General features: G+C 35.2%; 1 protein-coding gene across 3 annotated transcripts in view; it reads left to right on the forward strand.

Annotated features, from left to right (window-relative positions):
- Nucleotides 1–22,261, forward strand: part of FYB1 (FYN binding protein 1) — a 157,966-nt gene extending 135,705 nt beyond the window's left edge. For 2 of the 3 annotated variants that reach the window (XM_088023518.1, XM_028097972.2), the window contains exons 12-19: nt 558–695; nt 2,153–2,178; nt 4,612–4,678; nt 7,195–7,285; nt 8,294–8,456; nt 17,003–17,036; nt 19,337–19,368; nt 20,599–22,261. In XM_088023518.1, coding sequence (XP_087879644.1) covers nt 558–695; nt 2,153–2,178; nt 4,612–4,678; nt 7,195–7,285; nt 8,294–8,456; nt 17,003–17,036; nt 19,337–19,368; nt 20,599–20,621 — 574 coding nt within the window. In that variant the 3' untranslated portion in view covers nt 20,622–22,261. The remainder of the gene's footprint in view (nt 1–557; nt 696–2,152; nt 2,179–4,611; nt 4,679–7,194; nt 7,286–8,293; nt 8,457–17,002; nt 17,037–19,336; nt 19,369–20,598) is intronic. The other variant, XM_028097973.2, reaches the window with a different exon arrangement.
- Nucleotides 22,262–22,752: the final 491 nt, after the last annotated feature.

Genomic DNA, 22,752 nt, shown 5'->3' on the forward strand with positions numbered 1-22,752 from the left:
TATTGAGGGGGGCTGGGGTAACTGGGTGACAGGCATTAGGGAGGGCACGTGATGTAATGAGTACTGGCTGTTATATACAACTCATGAATCACTGAACTCTACCTCTGAAACTAATAATACACTGTATGTTAATTGAATTTAAATTTAAAAATAAAAATTAAACAAAACAGTATTGAATGCTTAATTCTCTGGTTGTTTAAACTTTTGTAATGACATATTTTAAAATTTAAGATCTATCATGTACTTAAGATCTGTCACATATTTTAAACATAAAATAATGCAAAATTGATGTTTAAAACTTTTGACTTAGCTTGCTATTTTAAAACCAAGAGAAATTTCACTAAATAGAAAAAATAACTTACCCACTACTTACCTAGTAGCAGCAGTATTCAAAGACCATGGCCTATAAACGTAAAAGCATCATCTTGTTGAATACAATGAGTAGCTTGCTGCCTGAATGATCAATGCAGTAAAACTATAAAAAATCTGAATGTCCACCCAACGTCTTCACATTCCACCAATGATTCCATTCTGATCAATGCCTGCATGCTCCTAAGCTCCACACTACAGGTTGAAGAGAAGAGTAATTCGTGGTCCTGGGGTATTTTGAAGATGCTAAAGGGAAAAGATGACAAAAAGAAAAGTATACGAGAGAAACCTAAAGTCCCTGAGTCAGACAATAATGAAGGTTCATCGTAAGAGTCAACCAACCAAATTCAGTGCACAATAACTACACTAATAATAATTTAATCAAGTGCTACTAATATTTTATAACCAATAACCACATTCTGACAGGCTTAAGTCACTTCAACATTATTTTCCATTAGTCATCTTAGCCTCATTTATGGTGTTACCCTTACACTCATGCATTTACATAAGAGGAACACAAAGTATTCAAAAATTGTCATATGGTTCAAAGATATATCTTGCCTTCCCTACAAACATGCACAGAGAACACACACATGCATACACAAACACACACCGTTACATACTCATACACCCTGCATTTAGTAGAACTTTTTTCACTGCAACATCATATCTAAAAGCTCACAATTCCAATGCCACATTTTATTATATAATATTTTATAGTGACTACCCTTCAAAATACACATTCTCTTTTAAAAATTAGCTTGCCAGAAATAAAGGACACAGTTTGGAATTTCTTTTCTCTAAATACAGTATTTAAAGTCTTTGTAACTCAATAGATTCTCATACTTCACTAAAGTCTTTATAAAATGTTAATTCCACATAGAATTCCTCATTTTAAGTCTTCTGTGAGACCTAAAACCAACACTTAGTAATCAAGACACTCAAAATTGTAAGTAAACATAACAAATCCTCTTTTTTTTAACAAATCCTCTCTTGATGCACCATTATTCAAATGCAGACCTTACTTAGAAATAAAGGCAGAGATTATTTTTCCTGTTCCAGTTGCACACCTCCTAATTTTGATTTTCAATCATTTGAACTAATGACCTCTCACACTTTAGTGTAACTGTGCACCATTCTTCTAGTGATGTGTGCTCGTGTGTGTGCTTAAAGTTCAGAAAGTAATAAAAGCAAAGGTCCTTTTCTGTTGCAACTAAATGCCACTCAATCCTGATTTCAGATCACTTCTATTAATAAGTTCTCCCTCTCTAGTTTCGGTGGATATTCCTCTCATTCACCATTCTCCTGTCTGGGAAAACATGGTCATACAAAGAATCCTATGACCTTTATTCCTTTCAGCCCTCTATTTCTACTCTTTAAGTCAAATAAAAAGTTTTGACCTGAGCTACGCCAAAATGACTCCAAAACATTGAGTCCATTTAATTTATTCTGATGTGATAATATGCCCAAACCTCATAGAACAAATCTGAAAATATTGGCCCAATGGCTATGGGCAAAATAAACCACTGAATGCCTTGACTTTTGACTTTTTTGGCCACCACTGGAGTTCAAAAAAAAAAAAAAAAAGGTCTTGTGAAATTCCAGATTGATGGGCAGAAACTGAGGTTCAGTGGAGAAATGGAGATGAGAAAGGAATGACCATCAACAGAATTAGGCTTCACAAGCCTCCAGGCTTACTCGTTCATGCCTCTCCTAAATAAAAGGGCTCAATTTCTGTGTTTATATTGGTCTGATTATAATTGTGTTCTCATTTTCTTTCCAGTTTCCCTTCTCCTCCTAAACAATCAGGTAAGTAATAAAAACTAATTATATATTTTATATCTCATTTCTTGCAGATGGGGTAGTGGGAAAGTGTTGGATATAGTCATGGTATCTGGATTGAAGTCCTGACTCAGAAAATAATAATTTGTGTAACCTTGTCAAGCAACTTCTCCTTGGGGGGGGGGGGCACAGCTTCTCAACAGTTAAATAGTGGGAAGAGGAAAATTTTTAATATTGATGGTTTTATTTATTTTATTTATTCATTTGTCAGAGAGTGAGCACAAGCAGGGGGAGCTGTAGGCAGAGGGAGAGGGAGAAGCAGGCTTCCCGCGGAGCAGGGAGCCCGATGCGGGGCTCGATCCCAGGACCCTGGGACCATGACCTGAGCAGAAAGCAGACGCTTAACGGACTGAGCCACCCAGTGTCCCTAATATTGATGGTTTTTAAACTGTTCACCCCATCATAGGGGTCACTATGGAGAAAGGAAGGAGTGGACAGGGATGGACACCAATATTTCTCATGTCTCCTCTACCCCAATTCAGTCAAGCCTGATATATTGGGCTAATGCATAAGGATTCCTAAAAATATATCAGATTATATGACACCAAGTCCCTTCTAAATCTAAATTTCTTTGATTTTTTAAATGTATAATTTTTATTGTTTTGGGAAATCTTTCCACTGCTAAATGTGAAACCATTTCTTCTTCGAACAATTTTGATCAGCTTTTTTTTTTTTTTATCCCTGCTGAAACAGACCTTTCAAAGATTCTTCTTAAATTGACTTTGAACAAAATAAAATGTCTCACAGGAATATTCAGAGGTTTTCAAAAAGTTTGTCTGAATTTATAAATAAGTTGAAAGAGAAAACTAAACACACAGATAATCTATTTTTCCAGACTGTTTATCTGATTTCGTTTTCAGTTATCAGTTTGAAAATACATAAGGCGCTAATTCAAATTAGTCAATAACTGATGAGTTTATATCTTAATCTATCATTTTCAAAAAGTATTCAAGAAATTTAGCTCCACAGAGGGTAAGTATAAAGTGAAACAAATGTGCTCAGTTAAGTTAAAAAAAATTGGGTTTTTTGTTTTAATTTTGTTTTGTTCTCAAGTGTGTTTTAAGTACATGTGTATGGAATAGTAATTTTCCCATTCTGGAAACCAATGATATGTCATATTTTTTATAATAGTAATTATGGATTATTCACATAGCTGTGAAATTAATTACCTGAGTGGGGGGAGAATGCACACACACAGACACCCATGGAGGTAATATAAATACAGTATATGTGGGGCACCTGGGTGGCTCAGTCGTTAAGCATCTGCCTTCGGCTCAGGTCATGATCCCAGGGTCCTGGGATCGAGCCCCACATCGGGCTCCCTGCTCTGCAGGAAGCCTGCTTCTCCCTCTTCTATTCCTCCTGCTTGTGTTCCCTCTCTCCCTGTGTATCTCTCTGTCAAATAAAAATAAAATCTTTAAAAAAATATACAGTATATATATGTACTCTATACATATATACAGAGAGAGAGAGGAATTCTTAAGGGAAATTAAATCCTTGCCGCTAACAGAGAGCATCTAAACTTTCTATGATAATCATTCCTTAAAACATTTGTACTCTCTTCAGCTCATCTCTTCAGTTTAATTTGCTGTGGAGCAACTTAATAGGTACAGAGAGGGAGCAATCCTCCTGACTTTATTAACAAGAGGTCTAGATGGAAGAAAAGTATCTACAGATTGGAAAAGCCATTGACCCAGTTAAGGGCACAGCCACTTTCCCACCAACACTGGTTCTCAATACCTGCTGGTATTGACCACACATGTCTTATTAGTAGGAATATTCTTTCCATTTTAAGGTGGTACCACACCTAATACTACTATAAGTTAAAAATCAATGAGGGACAGATCAGTGACTAAAAGAGAATGATCGATAAGTAGAAAGATGATAGATAGATAGATAGATAGATAGATAGATAGATAGATAGATAGATAGGCAGACATAGACAAAGACATAGACATATAAATAAAATAATGTATATTATCATAGCATCCCAAATCCCCTAAGAATCAATCTCTACTGCCTATTGCCAATGGCCAGTAATGTTGATTTGTTTGTCAGCAATCTACTAATCCTGCCATTCATCACATGCGTGGATCTTCAAATAATCTCAGTCACTGTTTGGGGGGATTTATCCTGATAATGCTAGTTACAATCACAGTCTCTGTTTTTTTTGTTGTTGTTTTTTTTTTTTTTGAGGGAAATTTAGCAGAAGCATCCAAGGAGAGAAAAGCCTCTCCCCTTCAAAGAACAGACAATGCTTCCAGGAGAAACGTATAGAGACCCCAGGAAAACTGATTTTGTTGTCCTCAAAACAATCTTTATATTAAAAACATCATCGGATGCTCATATCAAAATTCAAACTAAAAGTGTTTCAATATTTGATATTTTGCCTTTTGTTAGACATGGGAGATGAAGTTTATGATGATGTGGATGCCTCTGATTTCCCTGCTCCACCAGCAGAGCTGAGGTAGGCAAAATGTTCTCATTTTGAGATGAAAATCCGACTGCTTAAGAAAATTCAACTAGAATAAAACCCCAAAGGCATGTGCATCTACTGTGTTCGATCCCGTTTACTCTGTCCTCTCTCTGATCTCAGCTCTAAGGTTTCTGCTAGGTTTGTGGGTGGAGGACCCTGATCCCTCTCCTCCGCTCCCCCCCCTCCCGGGGTGTTCTGCCCCTGATTATTCTCTGCCCGGTGACTCACTGATGTCTACATTCATTTATTCCTTCGTGTACTCATTCACTCGGAAAATATTTGAGAGTCTGATCACAAATGATGTCACTGATTCATCTCCTCCCTTTATTTTTACCCTTTTCCCAAAAGCTTTTTTGTCTTGAACACACTTCTTAGTTTATATCTCACCCCTCACCTACCTTCTTCAAATCTCTTCTGTCCTCCACAAGATTTTTTCCTTTTATGAAAAAAAAAGATGATTTGTGTTTTCAGAGGACTTTGCTCTATCTCTTTTTCACAAAAGCATCAGATTCTCAAAGGTTCCATTCAAATTAAAAAAAAAAACGTTAAGGGTGAATAGTGACATTCTTCAACTCACCTAAGGTTTCAATTTAATTTTATGATAAAACTGTATGAAAAACTGTTAAGATCAGTTAGTACAAAAGGAGTACCATTTGAAACCTCTTTTGAAATAGAAAATAACATGGTAAGATGCTTTTTTATATTCCAATAAACATGTGAGATGAGCTGATACATACAGTGTAGAAAAGCAAGAATACCTCTGTAGCTTTCTCAGGAAAAAAGGTGAATAAAAAGATCTTGAGCTTGATTAGTGAAAGGATGAAAGCGACATAAATGGGAGACAATATGCAGCGTCTTCTGAGTGATACCTGCAAAAATGCATGAGTGTTTATTTATTTGGTATTTATTTTTTACCAACACTGTTAAGTTAATGTTACTGAACAAGAGAAAAGTATCAAGATCAAAGAAACTGAAGAGAGAATATGCTATCATTTCTATGTCAAGATCAAGTTCTATAGGCACAACAAACAAGAAAGATGAAAAGAGAACCCTTCTCCTTTTTTCTGAAAAGAAAATCTAATCTTCAGTAATATGTTAGGTTTGAAAATTCCTCACCACTGGGAAGTCACTTCTATCCCTGACATTTTTTAATGCATTTTTCTGTTTTATATTACTGTAAAAATTTCACCACATTCCATTAAACAGCTCCCTAGGAACCCAGTTACACACTGGACCTTTCCTTCAAGTAGAACAAACCCCGGCTGATTAAACTTTATGCGATATGTACCATTTTCTTTGCTGCTGCTTATTTTCAGAGTTTAAAGACTATTTTATGTTCTCTAACGTAATATTCTATTTTTAAACTAAAACTAAACTTCAATAAGTTATTTTCCAAGAGAGCTCATGGGCCATTTTTAACATGCATGTATGTCCTGATAGTTCCAAAGTGCTAATCTGGGACAGCAAATCCACTACTGACCAGAGCACCGTAACACAGCAGATACTGAGGCAGGATGCAAAACCCAAGGCAGGACACTGTGCTAATTCATTTCACAGTAAATGAACTAAATTCTAAGATTCAAAGCTTAGGAATCAAACATTTTAAATATATCAGTTACAAACAAAACTTTATTGTGGGTAATCTAGATAAAAATTAAAATCAGTGTTTAGAACTTTTCATTATTCACAAAAATTCTGATTTTTAAAATTCCCTCCTTCAGAGATTCCCAGCCTCTCCCTAACATCCACATTGAACCCTAGCAAATGTTCCTCAGCCTTGGTTGCAAATTAGTATCACCTGGGGAGCTTTAAAACATATATGTCAGTATCTAGACCCCACTCAGTCTAATTAATTAGAATGTGTTTAATTTAATTAGAATTTCTAGGAATTAGACAAAGGCATTGGTACTTTTTTAAAACTTCCCAGGTGATCCTGTATGTGGCTGGGCTGAAGAATCACTATCGTAGGCTTATTCTTATGACAATTAGCATCAGTCTAGTTGGTATCTATGAGATAAAATGTTACTCCGGCTTCATTCTAAATAGATATGAAAACCTGACATATAGATAAACTTTTCAAGCCATAAAAATCAATTTTTAAAAAAATGTTCTTCTTCATAAAGCCTTTTCTATGATATTGGCCAAGCCACTTAATTATCTAGGAAGGTTTGAAAAAATACAGAGAGTTTGACAATAGGGGGGGTTGAATCATATGAAACCTCTGATATGTAACCACAGTCACACTATACCTCAGTAATTTTATATGGTTCACCATAATAGATAATCACCTACTTCCATTTTAACCATAATCTGTATTATTTTGAAGAATCTCTTCTGTGTTATGAAATATTATCACTTATTACAATGAATGTACTAGATTTCTAAGAAAAGGAATTAATTAAAAACAAAATTTAACAAAATTATAATGTTATGGATGAAGTCTCTATTGTATGCTGTTCTTTTTAAACTAAGCTAAATGTCGTTTTATGTGTGTTCTGCCATCTTAGTCAAGGAGCCAAGGCTAAGACAGAAGAAAAAGATCCCAGGAAGCTAAAAAAGCAGGAAAAAGAAGAGAAAGACTTCAGGAAAAAGTTTAAAGTATGTCATATTTAAATATCAAAGTTCAAAGTGTAATGAAAAAACCAATGATTTTTAGGTACCAAAATGCACGTATTAAAAGTGTAATTATCAATATCATTTATCCATCCTAACTCCTTTATTTTCTATATAATTTTCTTTACATTTGAACTTATTCCTTTAACAAATTAAGCAAACTCTCATACGTGCACAATACATATACTGCAATAATCATTTAAATTCAGCTGTTCTTTGAACTTTAATAATAAGATAATATAAAAATAGAATGGATAAAAAAGATTATATGTATATACACACACACACACACAAATATATATACATACACTGGAATATTACTCGGCCACGGAAAAGAAGGAAATCTTGCCATTTGTGACAACATGGATGGCCCGTAAGGGCATTATGCTGAGTGAAGTAAGTCAAACAGGGGAAGACGAATGTTCTATAATATCACTTATATGTGGAATCTTAAAAAGCCAAACGCACGGAAACCAAGTAAAATGATAGTTACCAGAGGCTGGGGTGGGGTACAGGGAGGAGATGTTGGTCAGAGGTACAAACTTTCAGTTATAAGATGACTAAGCTTTAGGGGTCTAATGTACAGCATGGTCATTATCCTTAACAATACTGTATTATATACTTGAAAGTTGTAAAGAGAGTGAATCTTAAATGTTCTCACCCCAAAAGGAAGTGGAAATTATGTGAGGTGTTGGAGGTGTTAGCTAAAGATATGATGGTAATCATTTTGTAATATATGAGTATATCAAATCAACACATGCACACCTTTAATTTAAAAGATGTTTTTAATTTTAAAAATAGTGATTATATTAGGTTGGTGAGATTATGAGTGGTTTTTCCCTCAAAAATTTTTCTTTAATGTTTTTACATTATTTTTTTAAAACAAGGAACTATTTATTTAGCAAAGGCTTTCTTAGTACATCGGTCAACAAATGGATTAGTTTAATAATACACATCAATCAAAAATATAAATGTTTTTCTTTTTTTTCCCAGTATGATGGTGAGATTAGAGTCCTGTATTCGACCAAAGTTGCACCCTCCTTAACTTCTAAAAGGTGGGGCACCAGAGATCTGCAGGTGAAGCCTGGTGAATCTCTTGAAGTTATACAAAGCACTGATGATACAAAAGTTCTTTGCAGAAATGAAGAAGGAAAATGTAAGTTACTGCTTACTTACATCGATACGGCACTCCAGGATTTAAAAATCAAACACGGTTTCCTGATCACCCCTGTTTTATTAACTTCGTTTTGTCTGTGCTTTATGAATTGTGGAATACATTAAGAAACTAGAGATCTTGCTGTGCTGAAATTGATGCATTTTATTTGAATCATTTTTCATTTCCCAGCTGCTGTATTTGGCACTGTGGTGCCAAGGTAATGCCAAATTAGTACTTCTCAAAATGCGGCCCCACAGACCACCAGCATCAGAAAACCCTTTGTGTACTAAAATCACAGTTGCCTGGACCCGCCCTTGATGTGCTGAGTTATGAGTTCTGGGGAGTCAGCTGGAATCTGGGATCATCACTCCTTCCCTAGCTTATTCTCAGGTACACGAGAGTGAGAAGCGGTGTGCTGAAGGAGTGAGTGGCTCTTGTTCTGGCCTGGTTTTGAAATTATATAGCACATGGCACATCTAGAATTTCCAGTCTTCCTACCTTGCACACTTGTTTTCATTTCCTATTTGGACACACTTCATACAACATAGTATTCCAAATGAATATAAGAGAGTCCCCTGTCTTCTTTCCACTTTATGGGCTATTGAAACTGATGGAGGGAAATGTTTTTGTGACATTTGAAAAGGAAGCTTATTTCACTTAGAGTCCAGGGAAGAGTAATTCAAAATTATGCTTCCTGTATTTATTTTTTAATTTAATTTAATTTCAATTTAATTCCAGTGTAGTTAATGTGCAGTGTTATATTAGTTCCAGGAGTAAAATATAATGAGTCAGCACTCCCATACATCACCCAGCACTGGTCACAAGTGCACGCCTTCATACAGCATCGTATTCCACATGAATACAAGAGAGTCCCTGTCTTCTTTGACTTTATCGGCTATTAAAACCAACAGATGGAAATGTTCTTGTCAAATTTTAAAAAGAAGCTTATTTTATTTAAAGTCCAGGGAAGAGCCATTCAAAATTATGTGTCCTATATTTAAAAGCAAAGAGTCAGTGTGGCTGCCCCCTATCAGCTCGGTTAGTCTGTGTGGAAAACATGAACTCTGAGTCGAATTTTAATGACAGGAAGGTGACTCAGGGACAGGAACTGAAATTGGAGTTTTAAGAATAAAACCAGTGACTCAAGGTTGGGGAAATGGATCTAAAGTTATCATGGAGGAGGTGTGGCTGGCTTTTAAAAGGAGAAAATGAAATGTGGGTACAAAGGATAAAAGACACGGGCAGTGTAGTATTAAGACTCAAAGGTCACTGGAGATAATGTGTAAACAGTGCTCCAGGAGACGAAGAAAGCCCTCATTCAGGCTAGCATTTGTGAGGATGTACCCCAAGGAATAGCTTTACATGCAAACAAACTCCATGCGTTAAAAGGTCATCAAAAATATTAAAAAGTTTAAAAATTCAGAAAGTATTAAATAGGTTATGATTAATATACCAGATTGAATATTTACATGATGACTATGATAATAATGTGAGGAAATTCTCCTGACACAATAGTAAGAGAAATACGAAGCCTCCTTAATGTGGGATTGGATTTACAGCCAGGTTAAAAAATTATGTAAATAAGAGAAACTAAGCTACGCTGCTAATAGAGGCTGATTGAAGTGATGAGCCTAAATGAACCTGTTTTCTCTCCTCTGCTTTCCAAATTATATCACATTTTTTACAAGAAAGAATTTTCCTAGTACCCTCGTCCTGTGGCCCTTTCTCCAGCATACAAGCTTCAGACCAATCTTGCCCTGCTGTCCTGAGATTCTTGTCTTTCACAACAAAGCCCATCTAAAGCCATGCTCCTCAATTCCAAAGTGCACACCCATTGCGTGGGGATCTTGTCAAATATGCTGATTCTGATTCAGTAGGTCTGAGGTGAAGTGTAACACTCTGCATTTTACTAAGCCGCCAGGGGATGGATGCTGCTGGCCCATGGAACATACTCTTGACTAACAAGGGTATAAATGGCTTCATCAACGACCTGTATGGATATAGATGAGCGGGAAGATGCAGCACCAGAAATGAAAATTTGGAGGAGACCCTTATCTTTCTAGGAGCCAGTAGACCTTAAGAGTGAGAAAAACAGTAACTACTCAGGATGATTCTGTAAGCTGCTATCATTTCCTATTTGGACATCAATAATTCTGAATACTGTTATGAATACTGGAGGGCTCCTGCCCTCTTAGAATTTATCACTGGTTAAAAATGAGAAGGGTGAACATTATGTAAAATGCTGATAGATCACAAGCAATGGCTCCAGGTAACTTTTATCGGGTTTTTTTCTGGCTCAATACCAATGCACTTTACAAGTCCCAAGCTCACTGATAACTAATTCAAGTCTTAGGTGGTTTGGGGTCCATCTCAACAGAATGGAAACCTGATGATTCTATCAGTAGTGCTTGTATACCTTATGTTTTTTATTTAAAGACTTTCTTTGGACTCTGGACTTTGTCTTAGCTTCTCCATTTAGGGGGTGATTCTGGAAATCACTTATGAGCAAGTGGAAAAGGAGATAGGAAAGGAAAGGCAGTCAATAAAGCCTTGTAACGGAAAAAGTTGCCACTTAGATAATTGGAGCTTATACCACTTGAGAACTCAGAGTGGCAGTGTTATCACATCCAATGGGAAACAAATTGGGGCACTGATACATCAACTCCCGTCCATGTGGAGTTGAAGCCTACTCCTGGGCAGGTGGCGAGCCATTCGGGATACCAAGCAAGCTGACAAAGAGCTCTGGAAGCCAGAGAAGGGTGATCAGTTAAAAAAAAAAAAAAAATTGCAAGTGCTGTCCTTTGGAAGTTGGGTGAGCCAAAAGGCACTGACAGGGGGAAGGGGGAAGGTCTATGGGAAGGCCACCCGGAGCATCTGCTGTTGCCTTTCATGTTAAGTTTTATTCCAAAATGTAATTATCATATCTGCTTAATTTCACTTTTATTTTGCCAAATCTCCTGCTTTTCATAACTTTTCTAAACCTCCTGCTTATTCCTTCCTTGAACTGGATCCTTGGCATTCTTAATTTCCCGAATCTCTGATCCATTGTTCATGTAACTTCTATAGGATTTGGGAGAATTGTTGTGTAGACTTAACCCTCTCTCATCTAGATTATTGCAATAGCCTTTCAAATGATATGTCTACCTTACCCTTACTCTCAGCCAATCCACCTGCCACACCATTACTCAAATACTGTTTTTTAAAAAACAAATAGTATCTCTACGCTAGTACATAAAACCCTGTGGATCTAGTCTCAACCCCATCAACTATTTCCCATCTGCAACGGCCACTCCAAAAATATATACTACTGACTTGTCATTCCCTGAATAAATTATGCTATTTCATCCTTCTATGCTGTTTTATTCTACATCTAATGCCCATAATTGTCTACTAAAAACAATCCAGTTGTCGTCTAAAATTGGAAGCACACCCACTCCTTACTCTTCAGTCACCCATCACAATTTCTCTCTCCCCGGCCCCACCATGCTACTGCTTTTGTCCCTGTAATTGTCCTTCCTATTTTATCAATCTAGTATTCATATTAGACTCTGAGATTGAGAGTAACTTCACTGAAATGTTCTCAACACTACTGCCGATACATCCTGTGGTGCTTGGCACCTTGTTCAGGGCTTTCTGAATTGAATGTAACAATTTGGAAATTGCAGTTGGAGAACCAGATGAAAGTCTGACATATAGACATGCACAGGAAGAAGTCTGCAGCATAGTTTAACTTGCTAGAAGACAGACGTTCTCTTAGTCTTAGTGATGTGGTTTGCTTGCTGTGTATCATTTAGGAGTCTTTAAATGTTTCAGTTCCTTATTTCTACACTGCTTAGCTGTAAAGGCATTTGCAATCCAACACCATGGTAACCTTAACATTTTCCTTACTTTCCATTCTTAATCCATCAAAGAAAAGCAAGCATAGCTTACTTAAACTTAATTTGTAATGGTAGGAAATTAGGGGCAAAAGCATTAACAACAATCTCTTCCCATTGTGGAGTTGAGTACAAGCCACCATTACAAGCATTCTCACATTTGATCAATTCACCCACTGGCTTGTGGAAACACATATCGCAGAGGCGTTGAGATCTTAACTATGTATTTCTGGCACATCCCCAGATGTTTAGAATTTCTTGCTAATATTTGAGCGTATTCCACAACTCGATGTCTCGTAAGCTGTGGGTTTCCCCACCTCCTGTCACTGGAGCAAAATTTTCTACAAAAAGTGTGGAAGGAGACATGAACTGAATTATTTGTGATTAAAATGTACTCCATTTTCTTCGGGCATCAAGGAAAGGGAATTTCAAAGATAGTTTGGATTTTCTCAAATCCAATTAATCATTCCTTTGCTTAAATAATTTTGTTTTCAATTTTAAAACAGCATATGCTCACTGAAGAAAATTTTTTAAATTCAGAAACTTTAAAAGTCCTCTGATTTGAAGCCCTAGAAAGGAGAAAGAGACAGAGAGAACATTTCTATAATACTAGGCTAATAATTTATATTTAGTCTTCTACACTGTGTTTTGTTTTTTTCTGTCTGTTATATTATGAGCAGGTTCCCTTGAAGTCAGGCATTGTTCCACTGTGTGGGTAAATCTGTGCAACATGATTTTATTGTTTTTAACCTGCATGAGGCCAAATTGAGTAAATTGAACTTTATTTCTGGACTCGTCATGACAGATGAAATAATAAAGAAATAACAAAAGTTGTCATTTTTATTAAGCAAGAAATTTGAAAATATTAGAATGAAGATATTTTCAACTTTTCCAAAAATGATTTTGTGTTTCCTTCATAATTTTGTATTCATGACACCCTTCTTAAAGGTGAATCAGTCCTGAGAACTGGCTCATACGGGGGATGGGTGTTACTTTCTGAATTAGCTTTATCCCATCACATATTTCAAAACACTTGTTTCAAGGCTCTGTGCCCTGCTGTATGAATATGAAGTTTCCAAATAATAATTTCATATTAGTTTCCAAGTAAAAATTTCAATTTCATATTCAATAATAATTCATGTGAGAATCCCTGGTGGGCCAGTACCCACAGTAAACATGGTACCCATTCTACATGGCATGGAGCCACGATGACTTTTTTGCTTCTTTCATTTGTACTTCTCATTAATATTCCTTATGATGGATGTACATGGAACACTGAAGCAAAGAGATCATTTTTCTACTACAAAAATAATTATTTCTAGGAACTATAATGGAGAGATTATATAAAATATAAAAATTCATGGCGGGTCCCTTTTTTCAACACTGTCATGAATCAATCATGCTTTTAATAGAATGAGGTTTTAGAGATTTTTAAAGGTACTAGACAGCGAAATCTATGCTGTATTAAAAGTCATTAACCCTGTAAAAATGCTATAGAATAGTAATTTTATAGCTAATGAGCCCCAAATTGTCACATCATTTCAGGAAACTAAAATAGAGCAGTACAGTACCATCTCACACTGCATCTCCTTGATACATTTTCTTAAGCAATATTCATCATCATTCATATTTATGTAGCTCACCCACAAAAGCAACAGCTATGGCAGAGCATCCAACAAAAGGGAAAGCCATTGCTTAGAGCTCTGGAACAGGTAAGATATAGGAGGAAATAAAATAGGGATTTGAGAATCTAAAATATATTTTTTATAATTAATTTTGTGAAGACAGGCTATTAAGCTGTATATCATGAGTTATTAACTTTGGTCATGTAAAGGACTATTCAATGCTTATTTACTACAGACAGTACTTAATCCAGGTCTACACAATTTTAGCATAGATGAGTTTTGTCTTTTTTTTTAAGATTTTATTTATTTATTTGACAGAGAGAGAGAGCACAAGCAGGGGGAGCAGCAGGGAGAGGGAGAAGGAGAGGCAGGCTACCCGCCGAGCAGGGGGGCCGATGCAGGACTCAATCCCAGGACCCTGGGATCATGACCTGAGCCGAAGGCAGACGTTTAATGGACTGAGCCACCCAGGCGCCTCCAGCATAGATGAATTTTCAAAACATTACTTAAAAGCAAAGGAAAATAAACACTTTTAATTTCCAAAAATGATGTTTATATTCTCTTTGTTTTGTTCTTTATTTCTTTAAATCTTCTAATGATTTTTTTAAAAAAACAGGAATATATTGATGCTGGAGTAAGTCCAGTCTCTGGCAATAGCTTTAATTTCTTATATATTTCTCTAATTTTTTATCCTCTAATTTTAGTTCAGATACATTACAAAGCCTGAACAGCTCACAGAGATTTCCTTCACTGTCAAAAGCTTCAACTCATCTACGTCATTACTTTTAAATTATTAAGTTAAACATGAATATCTCATGGGAACTCTTACTATTGTATTCTTTTATTTCCCAATTTGTTTTAAGAAAAAAAAACTCAAAAGAAAAGAAGAGCCACCAATTTTAACTAATGGAAACAAAAAAAGTTTGGACTATTACTGTCTATAGAGAAATGTTCACATTTTATTTTAGCTCTAAACATCAGTGCAGGTAAAGCTTTTGGGACCATGACACAAAATCCAGTTTGTTCTAAAAACTTGTTATCTGTATAGATTTTTCTCTTTTGAGAGACACATGTAGAATTTAATTTCTTAGAGACGAGCTCATCCCCTTTTAAAAATTAGGTTAAATTATGATATATACCTTAAATTTTTTAGAAGTCTATTAACATGAAATGAATAAAAGAACTGTGATATCAAAGGCAACCAAGGATATTAATTTTAGATGTTCTTACATTAATAATTTTTGCTACTGCTTTAACTGAAATAAAAAAGGAAGGTATAACAAGGTCTAATTTTTCAGAGTCTGAGAAAAATATTACATTATTGTGCTTTTATCATTTTGACACATGCTTCATTATTTCCATACTACAGGAATTCAAAGATAACTTTGATTCTTCCTTTTCCAAATAGGATTCTAATAAAGTTTTCATTAAAAAGTGGTGTATTTCTTGATAAAATATTTCAGTGGAGTTTTTTTTACCCTGGAATATTTCAGGGGAAAGTTCATTTTCTTACGTTTCAATCTATAGTTTCATTTGTATAATCCCATTTTTTTTAAAAAAAATGTTTTTGCATGTTAAATCAATGGCAATATAACATCAGTATGTTTAAGTAAGTTTATTATCATTTGTATCAATCTTTGCCTATGAGCTTCCTGGTTTATAATTGTTTACACATTTACTCTAATAAAAATTAGATCTAAAGTGGACCAAGACCAATAGATTGGCTCTGAAAGAATTTAGAGGCTGTATTGACAAGGCAATGAATGCTATTAATCTCAAGCATACGGTAGTGTTTAGGTACTAACACAAAATTAATAATTCCAAAGATTAGTAATATTCATTAAATGTCAACAGAAATTTTCTCAAGAAAAGTAGTCTGAATTTTTTCTTAGGATTATTTTGCACAATAGGGGCGAAGATAACCTTTACTTTTTTGCATAAAATATGGTCTATTTCCTATTTAATAGGGGAATCACTTGAATGCCTGGTATGTGTTCTTTTTTTTTTTAAGATTTATTTATTTGACAGAGAGAGACACAGCGAGAGAGGGAACACAAAAGCAGGGGGAGTGGGAGGGGGAGAGGCAGGCTTCCCGCGGAGCAGGGAGCCCGATGCGGGGCTTGATCCCAGGACCCTGGGATCATGACCTGAGCTGAAAGCAGACGCTTAACCAACTGAGCCACCCTGGTATGTGTTCTTCTAATAATGATTTGTTTCATGAAAGATGAAAATGCACATGTTGACACTGTCAAATGGCAAAAGCAGTATGGAAGAGCTTCCACACTGAACGTGAGAATTATTTTGAGACCGTTTAGAATGCATACTCCCCCCAAGTAATCACAAGATTGCTGATCTGAAAGGGGAGTTGAAAACAGTTTTGACTCTGTTCAATATAATAGAATTTTAAAAGTTAAGGCTTTGATCTGGTGGTATTTGAAATACCTACCTACGAACTACTTTTGTATTTAGAGAAACTATATCTCCCTAGGACTGGGTCTCATGGGTAACACCATGAAAAAATAGAGTAAAATTTGGTAGAGCCTTGTGCTAGGACCTGCAGCAGTTTGGAGAAGAAGGTAATTTGTTTCTCTTTAAGGGGAAAGGTCGTAAATGGAGGAAAAGAGACATGTAAGAGACAGTGAAAAAAATTGAGAGAAAAGGAAAAGAAAAGAAGGGGGGAAAAGTGGACACGAATAAGAAAAATAGGTCTGAGCGCCTGAGTGGTTCATTCGGTTGAGCGTCTGCCTTCGGCTCAGGTCATGATCCCAGGGTCCTGGGATCCAGCCCGGCGTCTGGCTCCCTGCTCAGTGGGGACTCTGTTTCTCCTTTTCCCTCTGTCCCCTGGCTTGTGCTCTCTCTATCCCAAATAAATAAATAAAATCTTTAAAAAAGAAAAATAGGTCATATTTGGAAATAGAATTATTCAGTATATCACATTATATCATATTACATTAAATATTCAATTCTATTTCACTTTCTTAAAAGAAACAGTATAGATTATTAGATTCTGTACTATTAATAAAATTTATTTTCTTTTTTTTCATAGATGGTTATGTCCTTCGGAGTTACTTGGTAGACAAGTAAGTTCATTTTCTTCTACTACTATGCTTGCAAAAAGAATGTTATGCTTTTCTTTAAGAAAGATTGCTAATAACATCTAAATAATATAACCTACTAAAGTGTCATAAATAAATTTTAAAACAATATGCTATCCTAATGTCAATGCTAATGTCATTATGTACCCATAATAAAGTTAAGGTTTTCCTAAAGTGTCACTCTTTTAAATAGACAAAAACCCTTCTCGTTGATGAATATACAGTTCATAGTTATAAACACTCATTGGAGACAGACGTGGCAAACATTGGAGACAGGGGAAAACCACTAACACTTTCATTAATATTTTGCCTTTCACTTACTGATTATTGCAGTTGGTGGAATTGAATTAATCAGGGATCAATTAGTGTCTACACAGTAGGTGCTAATGTCACCTGTTAGTAATTTGGCTGCCATTTGAGGGCTTTTCTTTACTAGGCAGAGTAGAGTATTAAGTTGCCTTTTTGGAAGCATGCCAGAAAAAAAGATAGTCGTCAGTGATTCTTCTATTCTTATGAATAAGACATTGTCACAGGCTGGTACTAGTGTTCTATGAGAGTCCCCCTCAAATGTTGTAAGATTCTGTTCCAAGTATATCAGTGCAAGAAGTGAACTCCGTTATCAGGTCATATGCCAACATAAAGATTTACAAAATTCTGCATAATAAAAAAATCAATGAAGATTCACAGACTGTATCCATAAACAACCTGACACCAATCAGAAAGAGACAACTCAATGCTAGTGCTTTGTCAGCAAACTGGTAAAGAGTCAAATAAAAATAATCATTATACTTTTCTTTTTCGCAGAGCATTAATCACAATGGTAGGCAAGGCACTTTTCTATTTTTCTATTTTCTATGAAAGATACAAATTTCAGGGAAAGAATACGTGGCTTCAGCAGTGATTATTACAGGATGATGAAGAGAGAATTTAGAAAGTATACTCTAAGTAATTATTGGTTCACCATCTATTGACGTGAATACTTAATAAATGTGTATTGAATGAATGATAGGAAGATTTATCCTCTTTGCATTTGTGCCAGATCTCCAGTAGCCAACCCTCCCTTAATCTCAGAGAAAGGATCCAAACAGAAGACATAGGCAGCCCACAACATCTGCCATAGTTGGCAACAACTTGGAGGGCCTGCTGCTGCTTCCATGATAAAAGCAGACATAGTACAGGAACCAAAAGTGGGTCTGGTCAAGGTGACAGTCACCTTACACTAGTCACTGAACTTTGAGACTGTAATCTCCATTTCAAGGCTATATTCGCCATTTATAAAATTTCTACTTTAATTACGTGTATGTCATTCTCTCCTCCATTAGATTATAAGCTTCTTAAAATCAAAGCTTGTGTCTTACTCATGATTATATCTCCTCGTACATAGGAGGGACTCGGTAGGTAAGGTGTGGAGAGCAGAATATTTTACAAAGATTCAGGACGAAGTACAACCAAAATGTGTAATAGTAGCCAGAGCTATTATTATGCATGCCGCCTATAACCATAAATATTTTTAGAATTACATAAGAATCACCATACTAACCATATCTTGGCTATTCATTTTGAAACTAATATTTATGTATTTTATAATTAATATTTAGAAATTTTAATTAGAAACATGCAAAAATAATGCACCCATTTCTTATGCCAAATATTATTCTATTTCTTTTTTAATATTATTCTATTTCATTCAACATTTGAAGTTCAAGTGAAAGTATAAATCTGATTATTAACAAATACAAAGAATCCATTAGGGGAGCACCTGGCTGGCTCAGTCAGAAGACAATGTGACTCTTGATCTCCGGTTCTGAGTTCAAGCCCCATGTGGGGTATAGAGATTACTTAAAAAAAAAAGACTCCATTAGGGCCCCAAGTGGAGTATTGTGCCATGATTTTTCAGTTTGTTCAGTTCAATAAGCACTTCTTGCAACATACAGCTCTGTCCTAGGCTCACGATTAGATCTAAAGGTGAACAAAGCATGGTGTGTGCTCTTGAGGCATGGTTCCACTATTCCATATGTCTATGATATGGAATAAGTTGTGGGTTTTTTGGTTACTTTAGAATAGAACAGAGAATTAGGTTAAACCAATGAAAGATGATGCAGATGAGCATGAAATTTCTTCCCACTTATAAATTCACAACATTTAACTTCTCACCTTTAAATGCTTAATTGTGTCCCATAAAATCATATTACTTTTTTTCATATTACTAACTTTTGAATCTAAATATTGCCTTAATATTAAGAAGATATTTTCTTTAAAATAAAAAATTTTTTCTACCTTTACAGTGATGGAGAGATCTATGATGATATTGCTGATGGTAAGTCCCACATGGCACCCACCACTGAAAACAATAACAGTGAATTTACTGTTCTTACAAATACTAAAAATAGCTTGCTGGATTAATTAGAACTTTCCAATCTGATCAGAATTTGAATCACTTGAAAATGTTAGGAAAGGTAAATGCTCTGGTATAATTTAAGAAAATTATTTTTGCACATGACTGGAAATCAAGGAAAAATCTTATTTATTTTCTTTGAAAACAGAAGTATGAAAATAGTGAATTTTTCATTATACCATTAATCTTTTTTTTAAGATTTTATTTATTTATCTGAGAGAGAGAGAGAGAATGAGAGATAGAGAGCATGAGAGGGAATTGGGTCAGAGGGAGAAGCAGACTCCCTGCCGAGCAGGGAGTCCGATGTGGGACTCGATCCCGGGACTCCAGGATCATGACCTGAGCCGAAGGCAGTCGCTTAACCAACTGAGCCACCCAGGCACCCTATACCATTAATCTTAATATGAACTACTTTCATCCACAAAAATATGTATACTTGACCAATTAGTAGGTACTTATTTCATAACCTATAATACTCACTAGTATTCTTTTAGCATCACATAGTTACAAATTACAATCTAAAAAATTAATCTCGGGTGCTTGGGTGGCTCAGTTGGTTAAGTGACTGCCTTCAGCTCAGGTCATGATCCTGGAGTCCCAGGATCAAGTCCCGCATCGGGCTCCCTGCTCAGCAGGGAGTCTGCTTCTCCCTCTGACCCTCCCCCCTCTTGTGTGCTCTCTCTCTCTCTCTCTCTCATTTTCTCTCTCAAATAAATAAATAAAATCTTTAAAAAAAATTTAAAAAAATTTAAAAAAAATAAAAAAATCTCATCTGAAACGATGCATAGAGTTACTCATGTGGCCTTTTAGTTTCCTTTGAAAATTATGATTCTTACTGATATTTAATATCGTCAATCTCATTTAGGATAACTACCAAAAAGTACATTTAATTAAGTGGCAGATAAAATAATCCTGTGTCTCATTTTGATAAAGAATAAATCTGTCCAGAAACTTTGTTACAATTAAATACTGAGCAATGAAAATTAAATACATATATGGTCTTCCGTGTAACTACTTTTTCACAAAGTGAGCCAATTCTACATTTTTTTTTAATTCTAAACTGGGAGAGTATGAATCACCCACATTTCTAAACTTGGAACACTTAGAAGTTATGTGTTTTGTATAACTCTATTGAAATTCTTTTTTTTTCAGGTTGCATCTATGACAATGACTAGGTCTCGGCCTTGTTCATTCTGTTATGTGCATCTGATGCCAAAATGAAGTCTGAGTTTTAATAGACATGTGATTGGATATCTTAGAAAATGAATGCACACAACTACTTGTTACCATTTGTTATACAATTCTGATTATCCTTATGAAGTTTTGAAACTTTGGACTTAGAAAGAGATTGTAACATCTTGGAAGACTGCATCGAAGAGATGTAAGAATTACTAGATATTCCATTTCTGCCTCAGCTGCAGTTATGAAGGCGCTTCTTTTAGACCATCAGTAGACAGCCTCCCATCCCTAAAAAGAAAAAAAAATTGAGAAGAAATGACTGTGTCGTCTAAAGAAATATGAGGAGGAAGAATAAAGAAATAAAAGGAAGAAAATATTAAAACATTCCACAAGAAGGAAAATTATTTTCTGAACCTCTAATTATGATTGTATCTTATATTCTTTATTCAAATTATCTATCTTTAAAGGGGCACAACTGTCTCCTTTCTTGCTGGTGGGATCAATGTTTTAAAAATTACAGTGGTAGCCAAATTTGTGTATAAAGATTGTCCCTGTTTGTTAATTGGGAATATATGTTAATTATTTGATAAGAATGTATGTATTTGGTGTGCACACTTAAGATTGAAACTGTAGAAGAGTCAAAAATCAGTTTTCTTTTTGCAGATTCATCCACTAACAGTTTAATCATGTGCTCTGTTTAAAGTACTGTTGGAACTAGAGTAGATAGGAATGAGGATTACCCTAAAATTATGAAGAATGGAAGATGGACTTTGAAATTAATTAGGCTTTTATGGCACCTCTTTACTATGAAGACTCTTTTGAAGGTTTTTGCTCTTCCTTTACCTCTGTGGAACTTTTTTTTAACCACTTTACTGGAAAGTTGGCCTAGTGTTTGGACTAGAATATTCCCTACTCATACATACTCTTTCCCAAAGCAACTCCAAACAAAATGTGAAGCATTTGGATTCCAAGTGCTAAGAACACTAAAGACCATGATACAAAATGCAAAACCCTAACACCCAAGAAAATGGCATGTTAGGTAATTTTTTTCACAACTTCAAGAATAGTCAAATCCTAAAACTGGCTCTACTACTGATGAACCATGATGTGATACTGGGTAACTTCCCAGTTTCCTCATCTGCAAATTACAGGATTAGACAAAATCAGTTTTTCCCAACATTTTTATGACCCGTTACCTCAAACTTCTATAATCCTTCCCCCAACCCCAAATCCCATATTTCAGAAACCTTTGTGTATCTTTAAAACTCATTGATTAAATAATGATTAATGCATTTTCCATTTTTTAATATTGCAAAGGCCCATTGGAGCTTCTGAAGAGTAGCCCCACTGAATTGAAATCATTTCAAATCATTGTAACTTCAGCCTTCATATGGGTAAAGTGTGATTTCCATTTGGTGTGTTAAAATTTGAAAACAGATCGTCAAAAAAAAAAAGAAAGAAAGAAAAGAGACCATCAACCTCTATTGCTCAATTTATAGAGTCTGGAAGTCTAAGCCCCCACATTAGAAACCAATGATGTCAAAGTCCCCCTCCAATTATGAAATACTTCGATGTCTACTTTTTGATAGGCTAAGCCAATAAATGCTCAGATGATGAAATTATTTTAATAGATAAATTACATGGTTCAAAAGTATTTTTGGTTTTGTTAAATTTGGTAGCAAATATACATAATACACTGACAGTATATCTCCAGTTATTATTTTCTGATTGAGAATAACATAAATTCAATCCACTATCAGTTTTTAAAATTCCAAATTAAACCAAGAGAATATTTTAGAGTTTTGGGCTATACACCAAGAAACAGACACACACATGCCTATAAAAGATTTATATAATAGATAATCATCTTAATATAAAAGACATATTTGACATATTAATTTTAATATACTAAATATTATTTCTGTTATACTTTTATGTATGGAATTTTGTCACATGAGAAGAGCTACAAATAAATAATACCTTCAGTAGATAACTTCGCCTCCTACTTCATCAAGAAATTGAGGTCATCAACCTTTCTCTCCCGTAATTTGATCCCACATCTGCAGAGTCTTTCTCTAAGGCCAATCTTACCTGTTTTTGCTTCAGCCTCAGAGGATGGAGTACTAC

The sequence above is a fragment of the Eumetopias jubatus genome, unplaced genomic scaffold (assembly GCF_037043125.1).
Source record: "Eumetopias jubatus isolate StellerSeaLion01/CBP00866 unplaced genomic scaffold, mEumJub1_p1.0 scaffold_5, whole genome shotgun sequence".
NCBI lineage: Eukaryota > Metazoa > Chordata > Mammalia > Carnivora > Otariidae > Eumetopias > Eumetopias jubatus.